Source organism: Ammodytes marinus, assembly GCF_949987685.1.
Source record: "Ammodytes marinus genome assembly, chromosome: 10".
In the NCBI taxonomy this organism is placed as follows: domain Eukaryota; kingdom Metazoa; phylum Chordata; class Actinopteri; order Uranoscopiformes; family Ammodytidae; genus Ammodytes; species Ammodytes marinus.
Window position 1 is genome coordinate 11,296,071 of NC_137214.1, and position 25,699 is coordinate 11,321,769.

Sequence of the window (25,699 nt, forward strand, 5' to 3'; positions counted from 1 at the left end):
AGGACCACAGTGTGGACAGCTCCTATTTCACTGAAATGTATGTCAGGCTTTAAAACTTTAAAACTTTACTCTATACACAACTTTTATTCAGACATGCTACCTTTTATAAATACTACTACTACTACTCATAATAATATTTGATAATAATAGTATTTTTTTTCCTTTAGTTTAAAACAAATACACATTACTTTATTTATTTTATTATATCCTTATCATTATTATATCTAGTAAGAACACATGCTTAGTGGGGTGTGAACTGATTCTACATTAAGATACACATTTCTCATGTTTAATCGACTGTTTTATTATTAGTAGTAGTAGTAGTAGTAGTATTTTGTAATACTATGACTTCACAGTGAATAGCATTGACTTTCGAGTCATAAATATTTTTCTATTTCATTTATTTGCTTTGTTAATGTGCTTCATTATTTCTTTCCAAACCATATGGTGTTCACATTTTGAACCCTAAGTGACGCTGTTGATCAAGAATATGAAGGGAAGTCAGAATCTCCCCGTTGCAGTTCTCAGACGTCCTTTGTATCACACTGAAATAGCAGGAACGTCAGCAAGCGTACACATCTCAGCAAGGGAATATATTTGGGAGTAGCGGCTTTCCCCACAACGTTTCCTATAAATGAACACTGCTGGTTGATTGGAATTTATTGAAATCAGGTTGGAGGATCTCTGTTTTTATATTCCCTCGGAAAATATTCCTTTCTGACATGGCGTATCAGCGACCATTCTGCAAATGGCGTTTGCTTTTCGGACCTCACCGAGTAATGGTTGTTTTTTGGCTTTGCTTCTTTGATATCGTCGCTGGTCAAATCCGCTACTCTATACCAGAGGAGATGAAGAAGGGCTCTCTTATCGGCAATGTTGCGCAGGATCTTGGATTGGATTTGAAAAGGCTCCGTTCAGGCCGGGCCCGTATCGTGACCGGAGAGAGCATTCAGTACACCGAGCTGAAGACAGACAAAGGGACTCTAGTCGTAAATGAGAGAATAGACCGCGAGCAGCTTTGTGGAGACGTCACACCGTGTAGTTTCAGCTTTGAGGTGATTTTAGAAAACCCTATGGAGCTACATCACATAACGATTGAAGTGTTGGATGTGAATGATCACCCTCCGGTATTCAAGAAATCAGATATTATGTTAGACATAAGCGAGTCAGCTAACCTCGGGGCGCGATTTGTGCTGGACAGTGCAGAAGATCCTGATGTCGGCGTAAATGGTTTGCAGAATTACGTTTTATCCGCAAATGACAATTTCGTTTTAAAGCAGCATGTGAATCCAGATGGGAGTAAATATGCGGAGATGGTGCTTCAGAAGCAGTTAGACAGAGAAGATGCTCCTAATCTCTCTCTTAAGCTTATAGCAGTAGATGGTGGGAATCCACAGCGATCTGGCACCGTGAATATAGACATAAATGTTTTGGATGTAAATGATAATGCGCCTGCTTTTAACCAGTCAGTTTATAAAGCCACTGTGATTGAAAATGCAGCAAAGGGCACTAATATCGTTACTGTTAATGCTACAGACGCAGATAGTGGGTCAAATGGTTACATAACTTATTCTATATCAAACGTGAAGAGCAACATTGCTAATCTGTTGTCCATAGACCAAGTCTCTGGTGCGTTATTTGTTTCAGGTCCAATAGATTTTGAAAAGGATAAAAAATACGAGCTTAGAATCGAGGCAAAAGATCAAGGAGGTTTGACAGATTCAAGCAATGTGATAATTGAAGTAACTGATGTAAATGACAACGCCCCAATCATTAGCGTCATGTCATTCACCAGTCCAGTGTCAGAGGACTCTCCTCCCGGCACAACAATTGGCATTATAAATGTAAAAGATCTCGATTCGGGGGAAAACGGACAGGTAGCATGTAGAATCGAAAACAATGCACCATTCAAGATTAAATCAAGTTTAAGAAATTACTATACATTGCTAACAGATACTGTTTTAGATCGTGAAAGTGTTTCAGAGTATAACATCACTGTTGTTGCAACAGATGCAGGAATACCTCCTCTGTCGACAAAAAGAACATTTCATTTAAAGGTCTCCGACGTGAACGATAATGCGCCAGCGTTTTCAAAAGGTGTTTTTAATGCGTTTATTCCAGAGAATAACTCTCCAGGCGTTTCTCTTCTCATGGTCAGGGCTAAAGATCCCGATGAAAACCAAAACGCTCGCATATCTTATATTCTGGTGGATTCTCATCTTGACGGATCTCCAATTTCTCAGTGTGTGTCAGTTAATGCAGAAAGCGGAGTGATACACGCAGTGCGCTCATTTGATTATGAACAAATTAAACAACTTCAATTCATAGTTAAAGCGCAGGATGGAGGCTCCCCTCCACTCAGTAGTAATGTGACTGTTAAAGTAATGATCCAGGACCAGAACGACAACCCCCCTCAGGTTCTGTACCCAGTCCAGACTGGTGGCTCTCTGGTGGCTGAAATGGTGCCTCGTTCAGCAGATGTGGGCTATCTGGTCACTAAAGTGGTTGCTGTTGATGTGGACTCTGGACAGAATGCCTGGCTCTCCTATAAACTGCAGAAAGCCACAGACAGGGCGCTGTTTGAAGTGGGCTTACAGAATGGAGAAATAAGAACTATCCGTCAAGCCAATGATAAAGATGTTGTGAAACAAAGACTGACTGTTATAGTGGAGGACAACGGGCAGCCCTCTCGTTCAGCTACAGTCATTGTTAACGTGGCGGTGGCGGACAGCTTCCCTGAAGTGCTGTCGGAGTTCACTGACTTTACACACGACAAGGAGTACAACGACAACCTGACTTTTTACTTAGTGTTGGCTTTGGCTGTAGTTTCCTTCCTCTTCATCACGTGTTTAGTGGTTATTATATCAGTGAAAATCTACAGATGGAGACAGTCTCGCATCCTGTATCACTCCAGTCTCCCTGTGATTCCATATTATCCACCACGTTACTCAGACACTTTGGGGACAGGGACAGGGACTCTCCAACACGTGTACAACTACGAGGTGTGCAGGACGAATGACTCCAGAAAGAGTGACATGAAATACATGCAACCGATAAGTCAAAGTTTAGTGAGTGTCGATGGAGCTGAGACCGATACACCGCACTTCGACAAGCAACTATCAGGCAACTGTTCTCAAATGTCAACTTTGGTGAGTGATATATTTCGTATTTCGTTCTCTATGTTTTCCTCCTTCTGGTACTCTTTACACCTACGTTATTTAGACTAACGTGCTCGGCTGTCATCAGTCCCATAATGCCACTGTCCATGGTGCTGGAATGGCTGTTGATTTTCTTTAAGTATTGTAGTCAACTATTTAAATATTTAAAAATATATATCATTATTTTAATAAACTATTAATAGAATCACACCTAAGTGAGTAGTATGTGTATTGTTTTGACAGACGTACTGTTAAGATTAGCCTCAACAGTTACATTTAAACAACTTAATGTGCAATATACTATATCAACACTGTTGCAGTGTTTTTTTCACGTACAAGGTTTTTTACTTTTTTGTTATTATAATATGCTCGGGTATTTGTTAGCCTACAGTAATTATGTATCAATACAAACATAAACTGCACACACCTTAGAGGGATGAACTTTTTTTTAAATTGTTTTAATATTCATGTTTTTTTATTGTGTAATTTATTCAGTTGTTTATCATAGGGGTTTCACTAATGTGTCGGTGGAGAATCTAATGACATACATATTTTAATGACATTTTTAAACAACGTGATTTCGCTATGAGGTGCTTTTGTGCAACATGGTCCATTTTATGTAAACCGAGAGATGTCATTCACCCTACTCATATGAACAATTATAGTTGACTTTAAAATTAAGTTCGTATATAGCATTTGAGATAAGATACAAAAAGAAGCCTTAATTGCATTGTATCAAAATAAAACGACATTTAAACTGTTCCTCATAATGCTCATATTACATCCATTACCGTGGATGGGCTCTGAGCGCCGCTGTTAGATCACAGACAAACTGCCTAAATGAGCAGTGCAGTGGTCCACCCCTTTAATTCATATCAGTGTTTTCCTGCTTGGAAAGAAGACGGTCTGGCTCGTTGAGGCTTAATGTGTTGCCTTTCTCGTAGAATTTCACAGCAGAAAATATATTTCTCTTTTAAATTTGTGGATTTGACTTGATCAGTTTTCCATTGGAAGTGATAACTGCGTTTCTACCCGTGGATGTATGATGGCTTGTATGTGGATAACCGCTCGAAGAGGCCGATGGCAAGCGCTGTTTGTCATTCTTTGTCTTTTCATGCTGAGCCCAGTGACTGGACAGGCTCGGTATTCTGTACCGGAGGAGCAGGCAGAAGGATCTTTTGTTGGAAACATTGCTAGAGATTTAGGTTTGGATGTCACGAGGCTCATATCAGGTAAAGCTCGTATCATTACAAAAGGAAGTCGCCAGTACGTTGATTTAAACCGAGACAAAGGCACTCTTGTTATTAAAGAACGAATCGACCGCGAAGAACTGTGTGAAAAGACGACGCCCTGTAGCTTCAGTTTCGAGGTCATTTTAGAAAATCCAATCCAGCTTTATCGTGTAACAGTGGAGGTAATTGACATAAACGATAACAGCCCGTCTTTTCCAAAGGATGACATCACTTTGAAAATCGTTGAAAATGCTGCATCAGGGGCTCGCTTCTCACTGGAGAGTGCCGACGACTCCGATGTTGGTATTAATGATATTCAGAAATACACGCTTAAACCCTCGGATCATTTCAAATTGGAAGTACAGAGCCAGCCTGATGGAGGGAAATTCATAGAAATGGTTTTACAAAACCCGTTAGACCGAGAGAAGGAGGAGACTCACGCACTCGTGCTGATTGCTTCAGATGGAGGGGAGCCACATAGATCAGGGACAGTGCGCATTCATATTACTGTGCTAGATATTAACGATAATGCGCCAATATGTAGCCAGCCCCTTTATAAAGCTGATGTAAAGGAGAATTCTGCTGAAGGAACAGTTGTAACCACTGTGAGTGCAAAGGACCCAGATAAGGGAGTCAATGGTGAAGTAACATATTCCATAGCCCATGTCGCCAGAGAAGCGAAGCAGCTTTTTGAAGTAAATGTTAACACTGGAGAGATTAAGGTTTCAGGTAGACTGGATTTTGAAAAATCAAAGACATATCAGTTAAACGTTCAGGCTAGTGACCAAGGAGGAAATAGAGATACGTGCAAAGTTATTATTCAAATAATTGACGAGAATGACAACGTCCCTACAATACAGCTGATGTCGTTTTCTAACTCGATATCCGAGGACTCTCCCCCAGGTACAACTATAGCTGTTGTTAACGTTGATGACGAAGACTCAGAAGGAAACGGTGTTGTCAAGTGCTCCATTAACTCTGATGTGCCTTTCAAAATCGAGTCTTCTCTAACAGGCTATTATACCATAGTAACCGAAGACTTCTTAGATAGGGAAAGTACTCCTGAATATAATATCACCATAACTGTCTCTGACCAAGGCTCCCCACCTCTGTCCAGCAGTAAAAATATTAATGTAAAAGTTTCAGACGTGAATGATAGTCCACCTAAATTCGACGAGTCAGAATATAGTAAAACTATACCCGAAAACAACTCTCCCGGATTTTCTGTGTTTGCGCTCAGTGCTAGTGATGCAGACTCAGGCCAAAACGCTCGAGTTTCTTATTTTGTGGAGGACAAACAGATTAACGGTGTCGCTGTGTCTTCCTTAGTGTCAGTAAATTCTGAAAATGGTGTCATTCATGCAGTGAGGTCGTTTGATTATGAGCAGATAAAATCTTTTGAATTTAACGTAACTGCTCGTGATGCTGGATCCCCTCCTCTTAGTTCAGTGGCTACAGTTAGAATAATGATACAAGACCAGAACGACAACCCCCCTCAGGTTCTGTACCCAGTCCAGACTGGTGGCTCTCTGGTGGCTGAAATGGTGCCTCGTTCAGCAGATGTGGGCTATCTGGTCACTAAAGTGGTGGCTGTTGATGTGGACTCTGGACAGAATGCCTGGCTCTCCTATAAACTGCAGAAAGCCACAGACAGGGCGCTGTTTGAAGTGGGCTTACAGAATGGAGAAATAAGAACTATCCGCCAAGTCACTGATAAAGATGTTGTGAAACAAAGACTGACTGTTATAGTGGAGGACAACGGGCAGCCCTCTCGTTCAGCTACAGTCATTGTTAACGTGGCGGTGGCGGACAGCTTCCCTGAAGTGCTGTCAGAGTTCACTGACTTTACACACGACAAGGAGTACAACGACAACCTGACTTTTTACTTAGTGTTGGCTTTGGCTGTAGTTTCCTTCCTCTTCATCACGTGTTTAGTGGTTATTATATCAGTGAAAATCTACAGATGGAGACAGTCTCGCATCCTGTATCACTCCAGTCTCCCTGTGATTCCATATTATCCACCACGTTACTCAGACACTTTGGGGACAGGGACAGGGACTCTCCAACACGTGTACAACTACGAGGTGTGCAGGACGAATGACTCCAGAAAGAGTGACATGAAATACATGCAACCGATAAGTCAAAGCTTAGTAAGTGTGGATGGAGCTGACACCGATACGCCGCTCGGGGAAAATCAACTGTCAGGCAACTGTTCTCAAATGTCAACTTTGGTGAGTGTTGTTTGATATTTTGATCTCCATGTTTTCTTTCGTCTGTTATTCTTTCCCACTGTTGTAGCCTATTTAGACTAAAGTCCGCATGCAGAGCTGTCTGTAGTAGGCTACCTTTATGTTGCTGTCCATGGTGCTGGAATGGCCGATGCCTTTTTGTTAGCATACCTCTTTGACATATTGTTTTGAAAGGGAATAAATAAAAGAAAACCCACTAGTATTATTGTACAAACTTTGTAAGCTGAACATTTAATATAGACTCACACCTACCTTATCCTGTTTTTTTTTTTTTTTTTAGAACCGTATGCATTTGAAAATGATCCTCAAAAGTTACAATATAAACAATAACGTGCATCAACAATTGTACAGCATTTCTTATCACAAACAGGTTCACTCACTTTTGATTTGAATAATATTTTCGAGATGGTTTCAGAAAACAGTAATTGTGTTTCGGAAAGAAAAAAAGAATATAATTTCTCAATTGTTCTGTTTTACTGTCATCAGTGGTTCACACTAATCTGTCAGTCGTGATCTTGTCAGAAGACCTTAAATGAAATTCAGAAAAAACTGTGACTTCACTAGACTATAAGGGTCCATTCATTGTAAAGCCATAGTTTGCATTCATACTCCTCTGCTGAAAATGTGTCGATTTAAGTAACAGTAAAATTAAAACTATATCCATCAAATTTGAACATAACATTAAAACCGTTTCTCTTGAAGTGCACAGCATATTCATTACCGTGGATGGGCTCTGAGCGCCGCTGTTAGATCACAGACAAACTGCCTAAATGAGCAGTGGAGTGGTCCACCCCTTTAATTCATATCAGTGTTATCCTGCTTGGAAAGAAGACGGTCTGGCTCGTTGAGGCTTAATGTGTTGCCTTTCTCGTAGAATTTCTCAGCAGAAAATTCCATTACCTTTTCAGTTTGTGGATTTTACTTGATCAGTTTTACATTGGAAGTGATAACTGCGTTTCTACCCGTGGATGTATGATGGCTTGTATGTGGATCACCGCTCGAAAAGGCCGATGGCAAGCGCTGCTTGTCATTCTTTGTCTTTTCATGCTGAGCTCAGTGACTGGACAGGCTCGGTATTCTGTACCGGAGGAGCAGGCAGAGGGGTCTTTCGTTGGAAACATTGCTAGAGATTTAGGTTTGGATGTCGCGAGGCTCATATCAGGTAAAGCTCGTATCATTACAAAAGGAAGTCGCCAGTACGTTGATTTAAACCGAGACAAAGGCACTCTTGTTATTAAAGAGCGAATCGACCGCGAAGAACTGTGTGAAAAGACGACGCCCTGTAGCTTCAGTTTCGAGGTCATTTTAGAAAATCCAATCCAGCTTTATCGTGTAACAGTGGAGGTAATTGACATAAACGATAACAGCCCGTCCTTCCCAAAGGATGAAATCACTTTACAAATTGTTGAAAGTGTTGCATCAGGAACTCGCTTCTCACTGGAGAGTGCAGACGACTCCGATGTTGGTATTAATGATATTCAGAAATACACGCTTAAACCATCAGATCATTTCAAATTGGAAGTACAGAGCCAGCCCGATGGAGTGAAATTCATCGAAATGGTTTTACAAAACCCGTTAGACCGAGAGAAAGAGGAGACTCACGCACTCGTGCTGATTGCTTCAGATGGAGGGGAGCCACATAGATCAGGGACAGTGCGCATTCATATTACTGTGCTAGACGCAAACGATAATGCGCCAGTGTGTAGCCAGCCTGTTTATAAAGCCGATGTCAAGGAGAATTCTGCTGAAGGAACAGTTGTAACCACTGTGAGCGCAAAGGACGCAGATAAAGGACATTATGGTGATGTCACTTATTCCATAGCTCATGTCGCCAGAGAAGCGAAACAGCTCTTTAAAGTAAATGTTAAAACTGGAGAGATTAAGGTTTCAGGTAGACTGGATTTTGAAAAATCAAAGATGTATCAATTAAATGTTCAGGCTAGTGACCAAGGTGGATATAGAGATACTTGCAAAGTTATTATTCAAATAATTGACGAGAATGACAACGTGCCTACAATTCAGCTCATGTCGTTTTCCAACTCGATATCCGAGGACTCTCCTCCAGGTACAACTATAGCTGTTGTTAACGTTGATGACGAAGACTCGGATGGAAACGGTGTTGTCAAGTGCTCAATTAACTCTGATGTGCCTTTCAAAATCGAGTCTTCACTAACAGGATATTATACCATAGTAACCGAAGACTTCTTAGACAGAGAGAATATTCCTGAGTATAATATCACCATAACTGTCTCTGACCAAGGCTCCCCACCTCTGTCCAGCAGTAAAAATATCAATGTAAAAGTTTCAGACGTGAATGACAGCCCACCTAAATTCGACGAATCAGAATACAGTAAAGCTATACCCGAAAACAACTCTCCTGGATTTTCTGTGTTTGCGCTCAGTGCTAGTGATGCAGACTCAGGCCAAAACGCTCGAGTTTCTTACTTTGTGGAGGACAAACATATTAATGGTGTAGCTGTGTCTTCCTTAGTGTCAGTAAATTCTGAAAACGGTGTCATTCATGCAGTGAGGTCGTTTGATTATGAGCAGATAAAATCCTTTGAATTTAACGTAACTGCTCGTGATGCTGGATCCCCTCCTCTTAGTTCAGTGGCTACAGTTAAAATAATGATACAAGACCAGAACGACAACCCCCCTCAGGTTTTGTACCCAGTCCAGACTGGTGGCTCTCTGGTGGCTGAAATGGTGCCTCGTTCAGCAGATGTGGGCTATCTGGTCACTAAAGTGGTGGCTGTTGATGTGGACTCTGGACAGAATGCCTGGCTCTCCTATAAACTGCAGAAAGCCACAGACAGGGCGCTGTTTGAAGTGGGCTTACAGAATGGAGAAATAAGAACTATCCGCCAAGTCAATGATAAAGATGTTGTGAAACAAAGACTGACTGTTATAGTGGAGGACAACGGGCAGCCCTCTCGTTCAGCTACAGTCATTGTTAACGTGGCGGTGGCGGACAGCTTCCCTGAAGTGCTGTCGGAGTTCACTGACTTTACACATGACAAGGAGTACAACGACAACCTGACTTTTTACTTAGTGTTGGCTTTGGCTGTAGTTTCCTTCCTCTTCATCTCGTGTTTAGTGGTTATTATATCAGTGAAAATATACAGATGGAGACAGTCTCGCATCCTGTATCACTCCAGTCTCCCTGTGATTCCATATTATCCACCACGTTACTCAGACACTTTGGGGACAGGGACAGGGACTCTCCAACACGTGTACAACTACGAGGTGTGCAGGACGAATGACTCCAGAAAGAGTGACATGAAATACATGCAACCGATAAGTCAAAGCTTAGTGAGTGTGGATGGAGCTGAAACCAATACGCTGCACGGGGATAATCAACTGTCAGGCAACTGTTCTCAAATGTCAACTTTGGTGAGTGTTGTTTAATATTTCGATCTCCATGTTTTCTTTCGTCTGTTATTTTTTCCCCCTAAAGTATTTAGACTAAAGTCCGCATGCACGGCTGTCTGTATAGGCTACTGTTATGTCGCTGTCCATGGTGCTGGAATAGCCGAAGCCTTTTTCTTAGCATACCTCTTTGACATGTTGTTTTGAGAGGGAATAAATAAAATAAAACCCACTAGCATTAGTGAACAAACTTGGTAAGCTGAACATACGTATAATATAGAATTACAACTACCTTAGCCTGTTTTCCCCCCTTGTTTTAGACATATCTATATTAAAATTATCATTAACAGTTACATTTAAACACCAACCTGCATCAACAATTCAACAGCATATCTCATCACAAACAGGTTCCCTCGCTTTTTGATTGTAAAAATATTATCGAGATGTGTTTCAGAAAACAATAATTATATTCCGGTAAGAAAAAAAAAAGAATAGGCATATACAGTTTTCAGTTTAAAAAGATAGTGGTTGACAACGAAAAACCTAGCCACAAGAAATCACTATTTCTGTTATGTATTTTATTCGGTGCCCATAGCACTTCGGATATAATACTAATGGTTACAATTTAATTTGGTAAAACAATAAAAAGTTTTAAACAATGTAATTTGCTCTGTCAAAATATCATCAGTGGTTCACAATAATGTGTCAGTCGTCATCTTGATAGATTACATTTTCACTAGGCTATAAGGGTCCACTCCTCCTCTGCTAAAAATGTGTCGATTTAAATAACATCAAAATAACAACTATATCCATCAACTTTGTATATAGCATTAAAACTGTTTCTCTTCAAGTGCAGCGCACATCCATTACCGTGGATGGGCTCTGAGCGCCGCTGTTAGATCACAGACAAACTGCCTAAATGAGCAGTGCAGTGGTCCACCCCTTTAATTCATATCAGTGTTTTCCTGCTGGGAAAGAAGACGGTCTGGCTCGTTGAGGCTTAATGTGTTGCCTTTCTCGTAGAATTTCTCAGCAGAAAATTCCATAACCTTTTTAGTTTGTGGATTTCACTTGATCAGTTTCACATTGGAAGTGATAACTGCGTTTCTACCCGTGGATGTACGATGGCTTGTATGTGGATAACCGCTCGAAGAGGCCGATGTCAAGCGCTGCTTGTCATTCTTTGTCTTTTCATGCTGAGCTCAGTGACTGGACAGGCTCGGTATTCTGTACCGGAGGAGCAGGCAGAAGGATCTTTTGTTGGAAACATTGCCAGAGATTTAGGTTTGGATATCGCGAGGCTCATATCAGGTAAAGCTCGTATCATTACAAAAGGAAGTCGCCAGTACGTTGATTTAAACCGAGACAAAGGCACTCTTGTTATTAAAGAACGAATCGACCGCGAAGAACTGTGTAGAAAGACGACGCCCTGTAGCTTCAGTTTCGATGTCATTTTAGAAAATCCAATCCAGCTTTATCGTGTAACAGTGGAGGTTATAGACATAAACGATAACAGCCCGTCTTTTCCAAAGGATGATATCAGTTTGAAAATAGCAGAAAATGCTGCATCAGGGACTCGCTTTACTTTGGTGAGTGCAGACGACCCCGATGTTGGTATTAATGATATTCAGAAATACACGCTTAAACCCTCAGATCATTTCAAATTGGAAGTACAGAGCCAGCCTGATGGAGGGCAATTTATCGAAATGGTTTTACAAACCCCGTTAGACCGAGAGAAAGAGGAGACTCACGCACTCGTGCTGATTGCTTCAGATGGGGGGGAGCCATATAGATCAGGGACAGTGCGCATTCATATCACTGTGCTAGATGTTAACGATAATGCGCCAGTGTGTAGCCAGCCTGTTTATAAAGCTGATGTAAAGGAGAATTCTGCTAAAGGAACAGTTGTAACCACTGTGAGCGCAAATGACGCAGATACAGGTGTCAATGGTGAAGTCACTTTTTCATTCCCTCATATTGCCAGAGAAGCGAAGCAGCTTTTTGATGTAAATGTTAAAACTGGAGAGATTAAAGTTGCAGGTAGACTAGATTTTGAAGAATCAAAGACGTATCAATTAAACATCCAGGCTAGTGACCATGGGGGGTTTACAGATACGTGTAAAGTTATTATTCAAATAATTGACGAAAACGACAACGTCCCTACAATTCAGCTTATGTCGTTTTCTAACTCGATATCCGAGGACTCTCCCCCAGGTACAACTATAGCTGTTGTTAACGTTGATGACGATGATTCAAATGGAAACGGTGTAGTCAAGTGCTCCATTAACTCTGATGTGCCCTTCAAAATTGAGTCTTCACTAACAGGATATTATACTATAGTAACCGAAGACTTCTTAGATAGGGAAAGTACTCATGAGTATAATATCACCATAACTGTCTCTGACCAAGGCTCCCCACCTCTGTCCAGCAGTAAAAATATCAATTTAAAAGTTTCAGACGTGAATGACAGCCCACCAAAATTCGAAGAATCAGAATATAGTAAAATTATATCCGAAAACAACTCTCCTGGATTGTCTGTGTTTGCACTCAGTGCTAGTGATGCAGACTCGGGCCAAAACGCTCGAGTTTCTTACTTTGTGGAGGACAAACAGATTAATGGTGTAGCTGTGTCTTCCTTAGTGTCAGTAAATTCTGAAAATGGTGTCATTCATGCAGTGAGGTCGTTTGATTATGAGCAGATCAAATCTTTTGAATTTAACGTAACTGCTCGTGATGCTGGATCCCCTCCTCTTAGTTCAGTGGCTACAGTTAAAATAATGATCCAGGACCAGAACGACAACCCCCCTCAGGTTCTGTACCCAGTCCAGACTGGTGGCTCTCTGGTGGCTGAAATGGTGCCTCGTTCAGCAGATGTGGGCTATCTGGTCACTAAAGTGGTGGCTGTTGATGTGGACTCTGGACAGAATGCCTGGCTCTCCTATAAACTGCAGAAAGCCACAGACAGGGCGCTGTTTGAAGTGGGCTTACAGAATGGAGAAATAAGAACTATCCGCCAAGTCAATGATAAAGATGTTGTGAAACAAAGACTGACTGTTATAGTGGAGGACAACGGGCAGCCCTCTCGTTCAGCTACAGTCATTGTTAACGTGGCGGTGGCGGACAGCTTCCCTGAAGTGCTGTCGGAGTTCAATGACTTTACACATGACAAGGAGTACAACGACAACCTGACTTTTTACTTAGTGTTGGCTTTGGCTGTAGTTTCCTTCCTCTTCATCACGTGTTTAGTGGTTATTATATCAGTGAAAATCTACAGATGGAGACAGTCTCGCATCCTGTATCACTCCAGTCTCCCTGTGATTCCATATTATCCACCACGTTACTCAGACACTTTGGGGACAGGGACAGGGACTCTCCAACACGTGTACAACTACGAGGTGTGCAGGACAAATGACTCCAGAAAGAGTGACTGTAAATTCGGCATAGCTGGTAGTCAGAACGTGCTGATTATGGACCCCAGTTCTACAGGGACGATGCAGCGGATACAGTGTGAAAAAAGCATCCTGGATGAACCAGACTCTCCTTTAGAGGTGGGTTTATTAACACATTGTACTTAATTACTTTAAAATGCATTCATAACAGTTTATTTTTCTATTTTACACATTTCTTGTTTCTTCTTTTCTTTTTGAGGGCTCAATCGTCTCACTTGCTCAGAGGTTATGTTCAGCAGCATTAGTGTTGGACAGCTCCTTTCAGAGTTGAGACTTTAACCTCGTGTGAAAGTGATTTAGTAAGAAACATGCGCAGTCTAGTGCTGTTACGTTTTGCCAAACTCTAATATCTTCTTTATTGTATTGTCTATTTTGTGTTGTTGTAATTAGAAATGATATATTGATTCTCTCCTCCCTGCTATTTTTTTGGGGTGGTAGAAAAAAAATGCAATAGTACGACGAAAGAGTGTTTGCAGATAACATGTCTGGCGTGACAACATTGTTCTCTTCCATTAGATTTGATTATTTCCCAACGATCCATTATAAAATACCTTGTGTTTATCATCTTTTCAATTTGATACTATTTTATCTATTTTTATATGTTATTTTGTTTATTAGATACTATACCTGTACACATTGAAAGAAAAAGTATAAGGCTCCTAAACACTTGCATCATGCTATTAATATTTACTTTTGTGACTTGTTATTTTCACAATGGACTCTGAGGGCCGCTGTTGGTCTTCAAAGCACAAGTGGAGCTTTTGAAATACAGCTACACCTCCAGTGCTTCTGTTAGTGTGCCACGGAGAGCAGGACATTCGGTCTGCATTTACAGTGATGCGTCTTAGACTAATGTGCTCGTTGTAAACTTGTGGATTACAACACGAACAACTGAAGGACGATACGGGGTAATCGGGCATTTTTTTGCAACATACTTTGTGTGGAGTCAAGTGGATTGCTTCGGGAATATGACTTTTATCAGCCGTGAAACCACGGTCAAATGGCAAGTACGGGCCTTCATCCTTGTTATTCTCATAGAAGCGACCGCCTCTCACACTCAAAAAAATAAGTTGTTGAATTTACTTAATACAGTTATGTCAACGTTTTCCACACAACTGAGTTAAGTTAGATATATTTGAAAATTATGATTAAAATGGAATCAACTCACTTGTGTGCAACCAACTTAACTAGGTTAAGTACATTCAACATAACATGGCTACATTTGCCTTAATTAACTGTGTTGAGTAATACCAACAAAGATAATCATTCTACTGACTTAACCCACTTACGTTAATATGACTCAACTTTATTAAGCAAGACTAACTTAACCTCACATTGTAGTTCCAACTTAACTTACATATATGTAAGTGTGGGAACCACTGTACTTTGTTTTACTTAACTGGTTGACAAAACGTACTTCACCTGATTATATATTGTCAACAACTTCTACATAGAGACACAACACATTGGAGATTATGGACCCAGCAATGAGAATTGTTTACCAAAAAACAGAAAAGGTAAATCCTTTTTCACACTGCCTTGCTTCCCTAACTGCAGAAAGAAAACATGTTGCATTTAAAGGTAATTTCAAACTTATGAGGATTTTTAGATGGCTGTTCAGTACAACTCTCTTGGTGCTTGCCATGCGTCTGTACTCTGTAGTCAAGATGGCGACGTTTGAATTTCTTGCTCCCGATGTCCACGTTCACGAGCATGCGCAATGCTGGCCTACGGCAACACATCTAGGACAATTGTTGTGTGTTCAGTCTTGATTGTGCGATTTACTCAAAACTGTTACTTTGTATTTACTCAACTGGCATTCTTTGGTTTTAAGAAGTCTTACATTTAAGTGAAACCAACTGAAGTGGGTTACGTTTTAAAAGCCAACACAGACATGTTAATTAAATTTGACATAAAAACATTAATTAAATTCAACAGCTCACTGAGTTCACTTTTTTGAGTGCAGATACGTTACTCTGTCCCAGAGGAGATGAGAAAGGGTTCATTTGTTGGAAACGTGGCTGAAGATTTAGGCATTGACGCTAAACGACTGAAATCAGGCGGTGCCCGCATTGTGAGCGGTGATAGCAACGAGTATATTCGACTGGATGTAGACAAAGGGATTCTTGTCGTGGGAGAAAGGATAGATAGAGAGCAGCTCTGCGGGCAGACATCACAATGTAGCTTGAATTTTGAAATGATTCTGACTAATCCAATGCAACTACATAGCGTTGTAGTGGAAGTGTTGGATGTGAATGATAATGCACCCGTGTTTCATGAGAAAGAAGTTAATTTGGAAATATTAGAATCTGCTCTTCCAGGAACCGAAATATTTGAAGAGAGTGCCACCGACCCTGACGTGGACATCAACGCTTTACATGGCTATACGCTACATCCAACAACGCATTTTAATATTAAGGTGCTGTCCAGCCCAAATGGTCATAAATATGCACAGCTGTATCTCTCTAATGCGTTAGACCGCGAGAAAGAGGCGACGCTGCTTCTCACGCTAACTGCTGTGGACGGTGGTGAACCACAGCGATCAGGGACACTAAAAATACATGTAACAGTGCGAGACACAAATGACAATGCTCCGGTTTTTACGCAATCAATTTTCAAGGCTTCTGTTAAAGAAAATGTTCCAAAGGGAACTTTAGTGTTGAGCCTGAGTGCAACAGATGCGGATGAAGGAATGAATGGCCGTGTTACATATCACTTTAATTGCATGTCTAGTAATGTTGCAGAACTATTTAATCTGGATGAAACCAGCGGCGATTTAACTGTAAACGGTATTCTTGATTATGAAGAGAATAAACTATATGAGATTGGTGTGCAGGCAAAAGATCAAGGTGGACAAAGCACATCAACGAAAGTGATAATTGAGGTGACAGATGTAAATGACAACGCACCTCTAATTACACTAACCTCGTCTTCTAGTGCCATTGCTGAGGATTCTGCTAGTGGAACGACAGTGGCTATCATAAATGTTAAAGATCTAGATTCCGGTAAAAATGGCAAAGTAGACTGCTCAGTTAACGGCAAAATCCCTTTTGCAATCCACTCATCTTTGAAAAATTATTATACTCTGGTGACAAACGGGCCCCTTGACAGGGAGCGTACGCCTGATTACAATATAACTTTCACGGCTATGGATGAAGGTAGCCCACCACTCTCTACTAACAAGACAATACCACTTAGAATATCTGACGTCAATGATAATTCCCCCGTATTTGAACATAGTTATTATGAAGCTAATATCATGGAGAATAACTCCCCAGGAGTATCTGTCTTTTCCGTGAAAGCACATGACTCTGACTCGGGGCAGAACGCGCGCGTGTCTTATCTGCTTATTGATACACAGTTTAATGGTAACCCAATATCCAATTACATATCGGTTAACGCAGAAAATGGGGATATACAAGCAGTTCGATCATTTGACTTTGAGCAAATTAAAACCTTAAATATTTGTGTAAGGGGTCAGGATGGGGGTTCCCCGCCTTTAAGCAGTAATTCCACCATTAAATTAAATATTCGAGATCAAAACGACAACCCCCCTCAGGTTCTGTACCCAGTCCAGACTGGTGGCTCTCTGGTGGCTGAAATGGTGCCTCGTTCAGCAGATGTGGGCTATCTGGTCACTAAAGTGGTGGCTGTTGATGTGGACTCTGGACAGAATGCCTGGCTCTCATATAAACTGCAGAAAGCCACAGACAGGGCGCTGTTTGAAGTGGGCTTACAAAAAGGAGAAATAAGAACTATCCGCCAAGTCAATGATAAAGATGTTGTGAAACAAAGACTGACTGTTATAGTGGAGGACAACGGGCAGCCCTCTCGTTCAGCTACAGTCATTGTTAACGTGGCGGTGGCGGACAGCTTCCCTGAAGTGCTGTCGGAGTTCACTGACTTTACACACGACAAGGAGTACAACGACAACCTGACTTTTTACTTAGTGTTGGCTTTGGCTGTAGTTTCCTTCCTCTTCATCACGTGTTTAGTGGTTATTATATCAGTGAAAATCTACAGATGGAGACAGTCTCGCATACTGTATCACTCCAGTCTCCCTGTGATTCCATATTATCCACCACGTTACTCAGACACTTTGGGGACAGGGACAGGGACTCTCCAACACGTGTACAACTACGAGGTGTGCAGGACGAATGACTCCAGAAAGAGTGACATGAAATACATGCAACCGATAAGTCAAACTTTAGTAAGTGTGGATGGAGCTGACACCGATATGCCGCACGTGGACAATCAACTGTCAGGCAACTGTTCTCAAATGTCAACTTTGGTGAGTGTTGTTTTTAATATCTCGATTTCCATGTTGTCCTCTTTCTGGTTTTTGTTCACTTTGAATCATTTACACTAAAGTCCATATGTACGGCAGCTGTCGATGAGGCCTTTATGTCGCTGTCCATGGTTCTGGAACTGCAAATGCCCTTTTCTTAACGTAACTTTATTTACCTTTTGTTTTGAAAGGGAATAAATAAGGGAAAAACCACTAGCATTATTGAACAAACTTGGCTAACTGATAGTTTAATATAGAATTACACATACTGTAACTTGTTTATTTATTTATTTTTCGTCAGAGACATATCCATATTAAAATTATCCTCAAAAGTTACATTTAAACAACAACGTGCATCAACACTTCTTCAGCATTTCTTATCACAACCAGGTTCAATATTCTTTTTATTTTAATGATATTCTCGAGATAAGTTTTATGAAACAATAAATATGTTTCGGTAAGAAAAAAAGAATAGGCATGCACAGTTTTCCGTGAAAAAAAGATAGTGGTTGACATCTAAAAACTTTGTGACCAAAATCACTATTTCCCTTATATTTTTTTCGTTGCCCATTGCACTTCAGATATAGCCTACTACTATTTATTTCATTTTATTTTTTGTTTTTGTTTTTTAAACTCTCTAAATTGTTCTGTTTATCTGTCATCAGTGGTTCTCAATAATGTGTCAGTCGTGATCTTGACAGAATACATTGAATGGAAATGGGAAAAAAACACGTGATAGGCTATAAGGTTCAATTCATTGTACAGCCATAGTTTTCATTCATACTCCTCAGCTAAAAATGTGTCGATTTAAATGACAATAAAATAACAACTATATCCATCAAATTTGTACATAGCATTAAAACTGGTTCTCTTAAAGTGCACAGCATATTCATTACCGTGGATGGGCTCTGAGCGCCGCTGTTAGATCACAGACAAACTGCCTGAATAAGCAGTGCAGTGGTCCACCCCTTTAATATATATCAGTGTTTTCCTGCTTGGAAAGAAGACGGTCTGGATCGTTGATGTTGCCTTTATCGCAGAATTTCTCAGCAGAAAGAACCATTACCTTTTCAGTTTGTGGATTTTACTTGATCAGTTTTCCATTGAAAGGGATTACTGCGTTTCTATCCGTGGATGTATGATGCCTTGTATGTGGATAACCGCTAGAAGAAGCCGATGGCAAGCGCTGCTTGTCATTCTTTGTCTTTTCATGCTGAGCCCAGTGACTGGACAGGCTCGGTATTCTATACCAGAGGAGCAGGCAGAAGGATCTTTTGTTGGAAACATTGCTAGAGATTTAGGTTTGGATGTCGCGAGGCTCATATCAGGTAAAGCTCGTATCATTACAAAAGGAAGTCGCCAGTACGTTGATTTAAACCGAGACAAAGGCACTCTTGTTATTAAAGAGCAAATCGACCGCGAAGAACTGTGTGGAAAGACGACGCCCTGTAGCTTCAGTTTCGAGGTCATTTTAGAAAATCCAATCCAGCTTTATCGTGTAACAGTGGAGGTAATTGACATAAACGATAACAGCCCGTCTTTTCCAAGGGATGAAATGCATTTGAAAATTGCCGAAAGTGTTGCATCAGGGACTCGCTTCTCACTGGAGAGTGCCGACGACTCAGATGTTGGTATTAATGATATTCAGAAATACACGCTTAAACCTTCAGATCATTTCAAATTGGAAATACAGAGCCAGCCTGATGGAGGGAAATCTATCGAAATGGTTTTACAAAACCCGTTAGACAGAGAGAAAGAGGAGACTCATGCACTCGTGCTGATTGCTTCAGATGGAGGGGAGCCACATAGATCAGGGACAGTGCGCATTCATATCGCTGTGCTAGATTCTAACGATAATGCGCCAATATGTAGCCAGCCTGTTTATAAAGCTGATTTAAAGGAGAATTCTGCTGAAGGAACGGTTGTAACAACTGTGAGTGCAAAGGACGCAGATAAAGGAGTCAATGGTGACGTAACTTATTCCATAGCACATGTCGCCAGAGAAGCGAAGCAGCTTTTTGAAGTAAACGTTAAAACTGGAGAGATTAAAGTTGCAGGTAGACTGGATTTTGAAAAATCTAAGACTTATCAATTAAACGTTCAGGCTAGTGATCACGGGGGATATTCAGATACGTGTAAAGTTATTATTCAAATAATTGACGAGAATGACAACGTCCCTACAATACAGCTGATGTCGTTTTCTAACTCGATATCCGAGGACTCTCCCCCAGGTACAACTATAGCTGTTGTTAACGTTGATGACGAAGACTCAGAAGGAAACGGTGTTGTCAAGTGCTCAATTAACTCTGATGTGCCCTTCAAATTCGAGTCTTCTCTAACAGGATATTATACCATAGTAACCGAAGACTTCTTAGATAGAGAGAATATTCCTGAGTATAATATAACCATAACTGTCTCTGACCAAGGCTCCCCACCTCTGTCTAGCAGTAAAAACATCAATGTTAAAGTCACTGACGTGAATGATAGTCCACCTAAATTCGACGAATCAGAATATAGTAAAACTATACCCGAAAACAACTCTCCTGGATTGTCTGTGTTTGCGCTCAGTGCTAGAGATGCAGACTCGGGCCAAAACGCTCGAGTTTCTTACTTTGTGGAGGACAAACATATTAATGGTGTCGCTGTGTCTTCCTTAGTGTCAGTAAATTCCGAAAATGGTGTCATTCATGCAGTGAGGTCGTTTGATTATGAGCAGATAAAATCTTTTGAATTTAACGTAACTGCTCGTGATGCTGGATCCCCTCCTCTTAGTTCAGTGGCTACAGTTAAAATAATGATACAAGACCAGAACGACAACCCCCCTCAGGTTCTGTACCCAGTCCAGACTGGTGGCTCTCTGGTGGCTGAAATGGTGCCTCGTTCAGCAGATGTGGGCTATCTGGTCACTAAAGTGGTGGCTGTTGATGTGGACTCTGGACAGAATGCCTGGCTCTCCTATAAACTGCAGAAAGCCACAGACAGGGCACTGTTTGAAGTGGGCTTACAGAATGGAGAAATAAGAACTATCCGCCAAGTCAATGATAAAGATGTTGTGAAACAAAGACTGACTGTTATAGTGGAGGACAACGGGCAGCCCTCTCGTTCATCTACAGTCATTGTTAACGTGGCGGTGGCGGACAGCTTCCCTGAAGTGCTGTCGGAGTTCACTGACTTTACATACGACAAGGAGTACAACGAAAACCTGACTTTTTACTTAGTGTTGGCTTTGGCTGTAGTTTCCTTCCTCTTCATCACGTGTTTAGTGGTTATTATATCAGTGAAAATCTACAGATGGAGACAGTCTCGCATCCTGTATCACTCCAGTCTCCCTGTGATTCCATATTATCCACCACGTTACTCAGACACTTTGGGGACAGGGACAGGGACTTTCCAACACGTGTACAATTACGAGGTGTGCAGGACGAATGACTCCAGAAAGAGTGACATGAAATACATGCAACCGATAAGTCAAACTTTAGTAAGTGTGGATGGAGCTGACACCGATACACCGCTCGGGGAAAATCAACTGTCAGGCAACTGTTCTCAAATGTCAACTTTGGTGAGTGTTGTTTTTAATATCTCGATCTCCATGTTGTCCTCTTTCTGGTTTTTGTGCACTTTGAATCATTTACACTAAAGTCCACATGCACGGCAGCTGTCGATAAGGCCTGTGTGTCGCTGTCCATGGTTCTGGAACTGCAGATGCCCTTTTCTTAACGTAACTTTATTTACCTTTTGTTTTGAAAGCATTATTGAACAAACTTGACTAACTGATAGTTTAATATAGAATTACACATACTGTAACCTGTTTATTTATTTATTTTTCGTCAGAGACATATCCATATTAAAATGATCCTCAAAAGTTACATTTAAACAACAACGTGCATCAACACTTCTTCAGCATTTCTTATCACAACCAGGTTCAATATTCTTTTTATTTTAATGATATTCTCGAGATAAGTTTTATAAAACAATAAATATGTTTCGGTAAAAAAAAGAATAGGCATGCACAGTTTTCCGTGAAAAAAAGATAGTGGTTGACATCTAAAAACTTTGTGACCAAAATCACTATTTCTCTTATATTTTTTCGTTGCCCATTGCACTTCAGATATAGCCTACTACTATTTATTTCATTTTATTTTTTGTTTTTGTTTTTTAAACTCTCTAAATGTTTCTGTTACTCTGTCATCAGTGGTTCTCAATAATGTGTCAGTCGTGATCTTGACAGAATACATTGAATGGAAATGAGAACAAACACGTGATAGGTTCATTTCATTGTACAGCCATAGTTTTCATTTATACTCCTCAGCTAAAAATGTGTCGATTTAAATGACAATAAAATAAAAACTATATCCATCAAATTTGTACATAGCATTAAAACTGGTTCTCTTAAAGTGCACAGCATATTCATTACCGTGGATGGGCTCTGAGCGCCGCTGTTAGATCACAGACAAACTGCCTGAATAAGCAGTGCAGTGGTCCACCCCTTTAATATATATCAGTGTTTTCCTGCTTGGAAAGAAGACGGTCTGGATCGTTGATGTTGCCTTTATCGCAGAATTTCTCAGCAGAAAGAACCATTACCTTTTCAGTTTGTGGATTTTACTTGATCAGTTTTTCATTGAAAGGGATTACTGCGTTTCTATCCGTGGATGTATGATGCCTTGTATGTGGATAACCGCTAGAAGAGGCCGATGGCAAGCGCTGCTTGTCATTCTTTGTCTTTTCATGCTGAGCTCAGTGACTGCACAGGCTCGGTATTCTATACCAGAGGAGCAGGCAGAAGGATCTTTTGTTGGAAACATTGCTAGAGATTTAGGTTTGGATGTCGCGAGGCTCATATCAGGTAAAGCTCGTATCATTACAAAAGGAAGTCGCCAGTACGTTGATTTAAACCGAGACAAAGGCACTCTTGTTATTAAAGAGCAAATCGACCGCGAAGAACTGTGTGAAAAGACGACGCCCTGTAGCTTCAGTTTCGAGGTCATTTTAGAAAATCCAATCCAGCTTTATCGTGTAACAGTGGAGGTTATAGACATAAACGATAACAGCCCGTCCTTTCCAAAGGATGAGATCAGTTTGAAAATAGCAGAAAATTCTGCATCAGGGACTCGCTTCACTTTGGTGAGTGCGGACGACCCCGATGTTGGTATTAATGATATTCAGAAATACACGCTTAAACCCTCGGATCACTTCAAATTGGAAGTACAGAGCCAGCCTGATGGAGGGCAATTTATCGAAATGGTTTTACAAAACCCGTTAGACCGAGAGAAAGAGGAGACTCACGCACTCGTGCTGATTGCTTCAGATGGAGGGGAGCCACATAGATCAGGGACGGTGCGCATTCATATCACTGTGATAGATATTAATGATAATGCGCCAATATGTAGCCAGCCTGTTTATAAAGCCGATGTCAAGGAGAATTCTCCTGAAGGAACAGTTGTAACCACTGTGAGCGCAAAGGATGCAGATAAAGGAGTCAATGGTGAAGTCACTTTTTCATTTCCTCATGTCGCCAGAGAAGCGAAGCAGCTTTTTGATGTAAATGTTAAAACTGGAGAGATTAAAGTTACAGGTAGACTAGATTTTGAAAAATCTAAGACGTATCAATTAAATGTTCAGGCTAGTGACCAAGGGGGATATTCAGATACGTGTAAAGTTATTATTCAAATGATTGACGAGAATGATAACGTCCCTACAATACAGCTCATGTCGTTCTCTAACTCGATATCCGAGGACTCTCCCCCAGGTACAACTATAGCTGTTGTTAACGTTGATGACGAAGACTCGGATGGAAACGGTGTTGTCAAGTGCTCCATTAACTCTGATGTGCCTTTCAAAATCGAGTCTTCTCTAACAGGATATTATACTATATTAACCGAAGACTTCTTAGATAGGGAAAGTACTCCTGAGTATAATATCACCATAACTGTCTCTGACCAAGGCTCCCCACCTCTGTCCAGCAGTAAAAATATTAATGTAAAAGTTTCAGACGTGAATGACAGCCCACCTAAATTCGACGAATCAGAATATAGTAAAACTATACCCGAAAACAACTCTCCTGGATTTTCTGTGTTTGCGCTCAGTGCTAGAGATGCAGACTCGGGCCAAAACGCTCGAGTTTCTTACTTTGTGGAGGACAAACATATTAATGGTGTCGCTGTGTCTTCCTTAGTGTCAGTGAATTCTGAAAATGGTGTCATTCATGCAGTGAGGTCGTTTGATTATGAGCAGATAAAATATTTTGAATTTAACGTAACTGCTCGTGATGCTGGATCCCCTCCTCTTAGTTCAGTGGCTACAGTTAGAATACTGATCCAGGACCAGAACGACAACCCCCCTCAGGTTCTGTACCCAGTCCAGACTGGTGGCTCTCTGGTGGCTGAAATGGTGCCTCGTTCAGCAGATGTGGGCTATCTGGTCACTAAAGTGGTGGCTGTTGATGTGGACTCTGGACAGAATGCCTGGCTCTCCTATAAACTGCAGAAAGCCACAGACAGGGCGCTGTTTGAAGTGGGCTTACAGAATGGAGAAATAAGAACTATCCGCCAAGTCAATGATAAAGATGTTGTGAAACAAAGACTGACTGTTATAGTGCAGGACAACGGGCAGCCCTCTCGTTCAGCTACAGTCATTGTTAACGTGGCGGTGGCGGACAGCTTCCCTGAAGTGCTGTCGGAGTTCACTGACTTTACACACGACAAGGAGTACAACGACAACCTGACTTTTTACTTAGTGTTGGCTTTGGCTGTAGTTTCCTTCCTCTTCATCACTTGTTTAGTGGTTATTATATCAGTGAAAATCTACAGATGGAGACAGTCTCGCATCCTGTATCACTCCAGTCTCCCTGTGATTCCATATTATCCACCACGTTACTCAGACACTTTGGGGACAGGGACAGGGACTCTCCAACACGTATACAACTACGAGGTGTGCAGGACGAATGACTCCAGAAAGACTGACATGAAATACATGCAACCGATAAGTCAAACTTTAGTAAGTGTGGATGGAGCTGACACCGATATGCCGCACGTGGACAATCAACTGTCAGGCAACTGTTCTCAAATGTCAACTTTGGTGAGTGTCGTTTTTAATATCTCGATCTCCATGTTGTCCTCTTTTTGGTATTTGTTCACTTTGAATCATTTACACTAAAGTCCAAATGCACGGCAGCTGTCGATAAGGCCTTTGTGTCGCTGTCCATGGTGCTGGAACTGCAGAAGCCCTTTTCTTAACGTAACTTTATTTACCTTTTGTTTTGAAAGGGAATAAATAAGGGAAAAACCACTAGCATTATTGAACAAACTTGGCTAACTGATAGTTTATTATAGAATTACACCTACTGTAACCTGTTTATTTTTTTTATATAAAAATATATCCATATTAAAATTATCCTTAAAATGCACATTTAAAAAACAACGTGCATCAACACGTCTTCAGCATTTATTATCACAACCAGGTTCACTATTCTTTTTATTTTAATTATATTCTCGAGATAAGTTTTATAAAACAATAAATATGTTTCGGTAAGAAAAAAGAATAGGCATGCACAGTTTTCCGTGAAAAAAAGATAGTGGTTGACATCTAAAAACTTTGTGACCAAAATCACTATTTCCCTTATATTTTTTTCGTTGCCCATTGCACTTCAGATATAGCCTACTACTATTTATTTCATTTTATTTTTTGTTTTTGTTTTTTAAACTCTCTAAATTGTTCTGTTTATCTGTCATCAGTGGTTCTCAATAATGTGTCAGTCGTGATCTTGACAGAATACATTGGATGGAAATGAGAAAAAAACACGTGATAGGCTATAAGGTTCAATTCATTGTACAGCCATAGTTTTCATTTATACTCCTCAGCTAAAAATGTGTCGATTTAAATGACAAAAAAATAAAAACGATATCCATCAAATTTGTACATAGCATTAAAACTGGTTCTCTTAAAGTGCACAGCA

The 25,699-nt window shown here is 40.7% G+C and overlaps 5 protein-coding genes across 6 annotated transcripts in view; all 5 read left to right on the plus strand.

Moving 5' to 3' along the window:
- The window catches only part of LOC307256488 (protocadherin gamma-C5-like), a gene marked incomplete at its 5' end in the record, with an annotated part of 206,099 nt that overhangs the window by 47,350 nt on the left and 133,050 nt on the right, over positions 1-25,699 (plus strand). The gene's annotated exons all lie outside the window — the stretch shown is intronic.
- Positions 780-7,152, plus strand: LOC307256595 (uncharacterized protein; the record flags this gene model as incomplete). Its single annotated transcript, XM_080035626.1, has 3 exons — positions 780-3,196; positions 4,173-6,621; positions 7,126-7,152. 3 exons carry the CDS (start codon positions 780-782, stop codon positions 7,150-7,152), a joined length of 4,893 nt encoding a protein of 1,630 aa, XP_079891752.1.
- Positions 7,612-13,583, plus strand: LOC307256596 (uncharacterized protein; the record flags this gene model as incomplete). The annotated part of the gene is made up of 2 exons (XM_080035627.1): positions 7,612-10,032; positions 11,088-13,583. The coding sequence occupies 2 exons, from the start codon at positions 7,612-7,614 to the stop codon at positions 13,581-13,583; spliced, it is 4,917 nt and encodes a 1,638-aa protein (XP_079891753.1).
- On the plus strand, positions 16,183-18,437 carry LOC307256597 (protocadherin gamma-A5-like; the record flags this gene model as incomplete). The annotated part of the gene is made up of 2 exons (XM_080035628.1): positions 16,183-17,748; positions 18,411-18,437. 2 exons carry the CDS (start codon positions 16,183-16,185, stop codon positions 18,435-18,437), a joined length of 1,593 nt encoding a protein of 530 aa, XP_079891754.1.
- On the plus strand, positions 18,887-25,505 carry LOC307256598 (uncharacterized protein; the record flags this gene model as incomplete). The annotated part of the gene is made up of 3 exons (XM_080035629.1): positions 18,887-21,304; positions 22,360-24,822; positions 25,479-25,505. The coding sequence occupies 3 exons, from the start codon at positions 18,887-18,889 to the stop codon at positions 25,503-25,505; spliced, it is 4,908 nt and encodes a 1,635-aa protein (XP_079891755.1).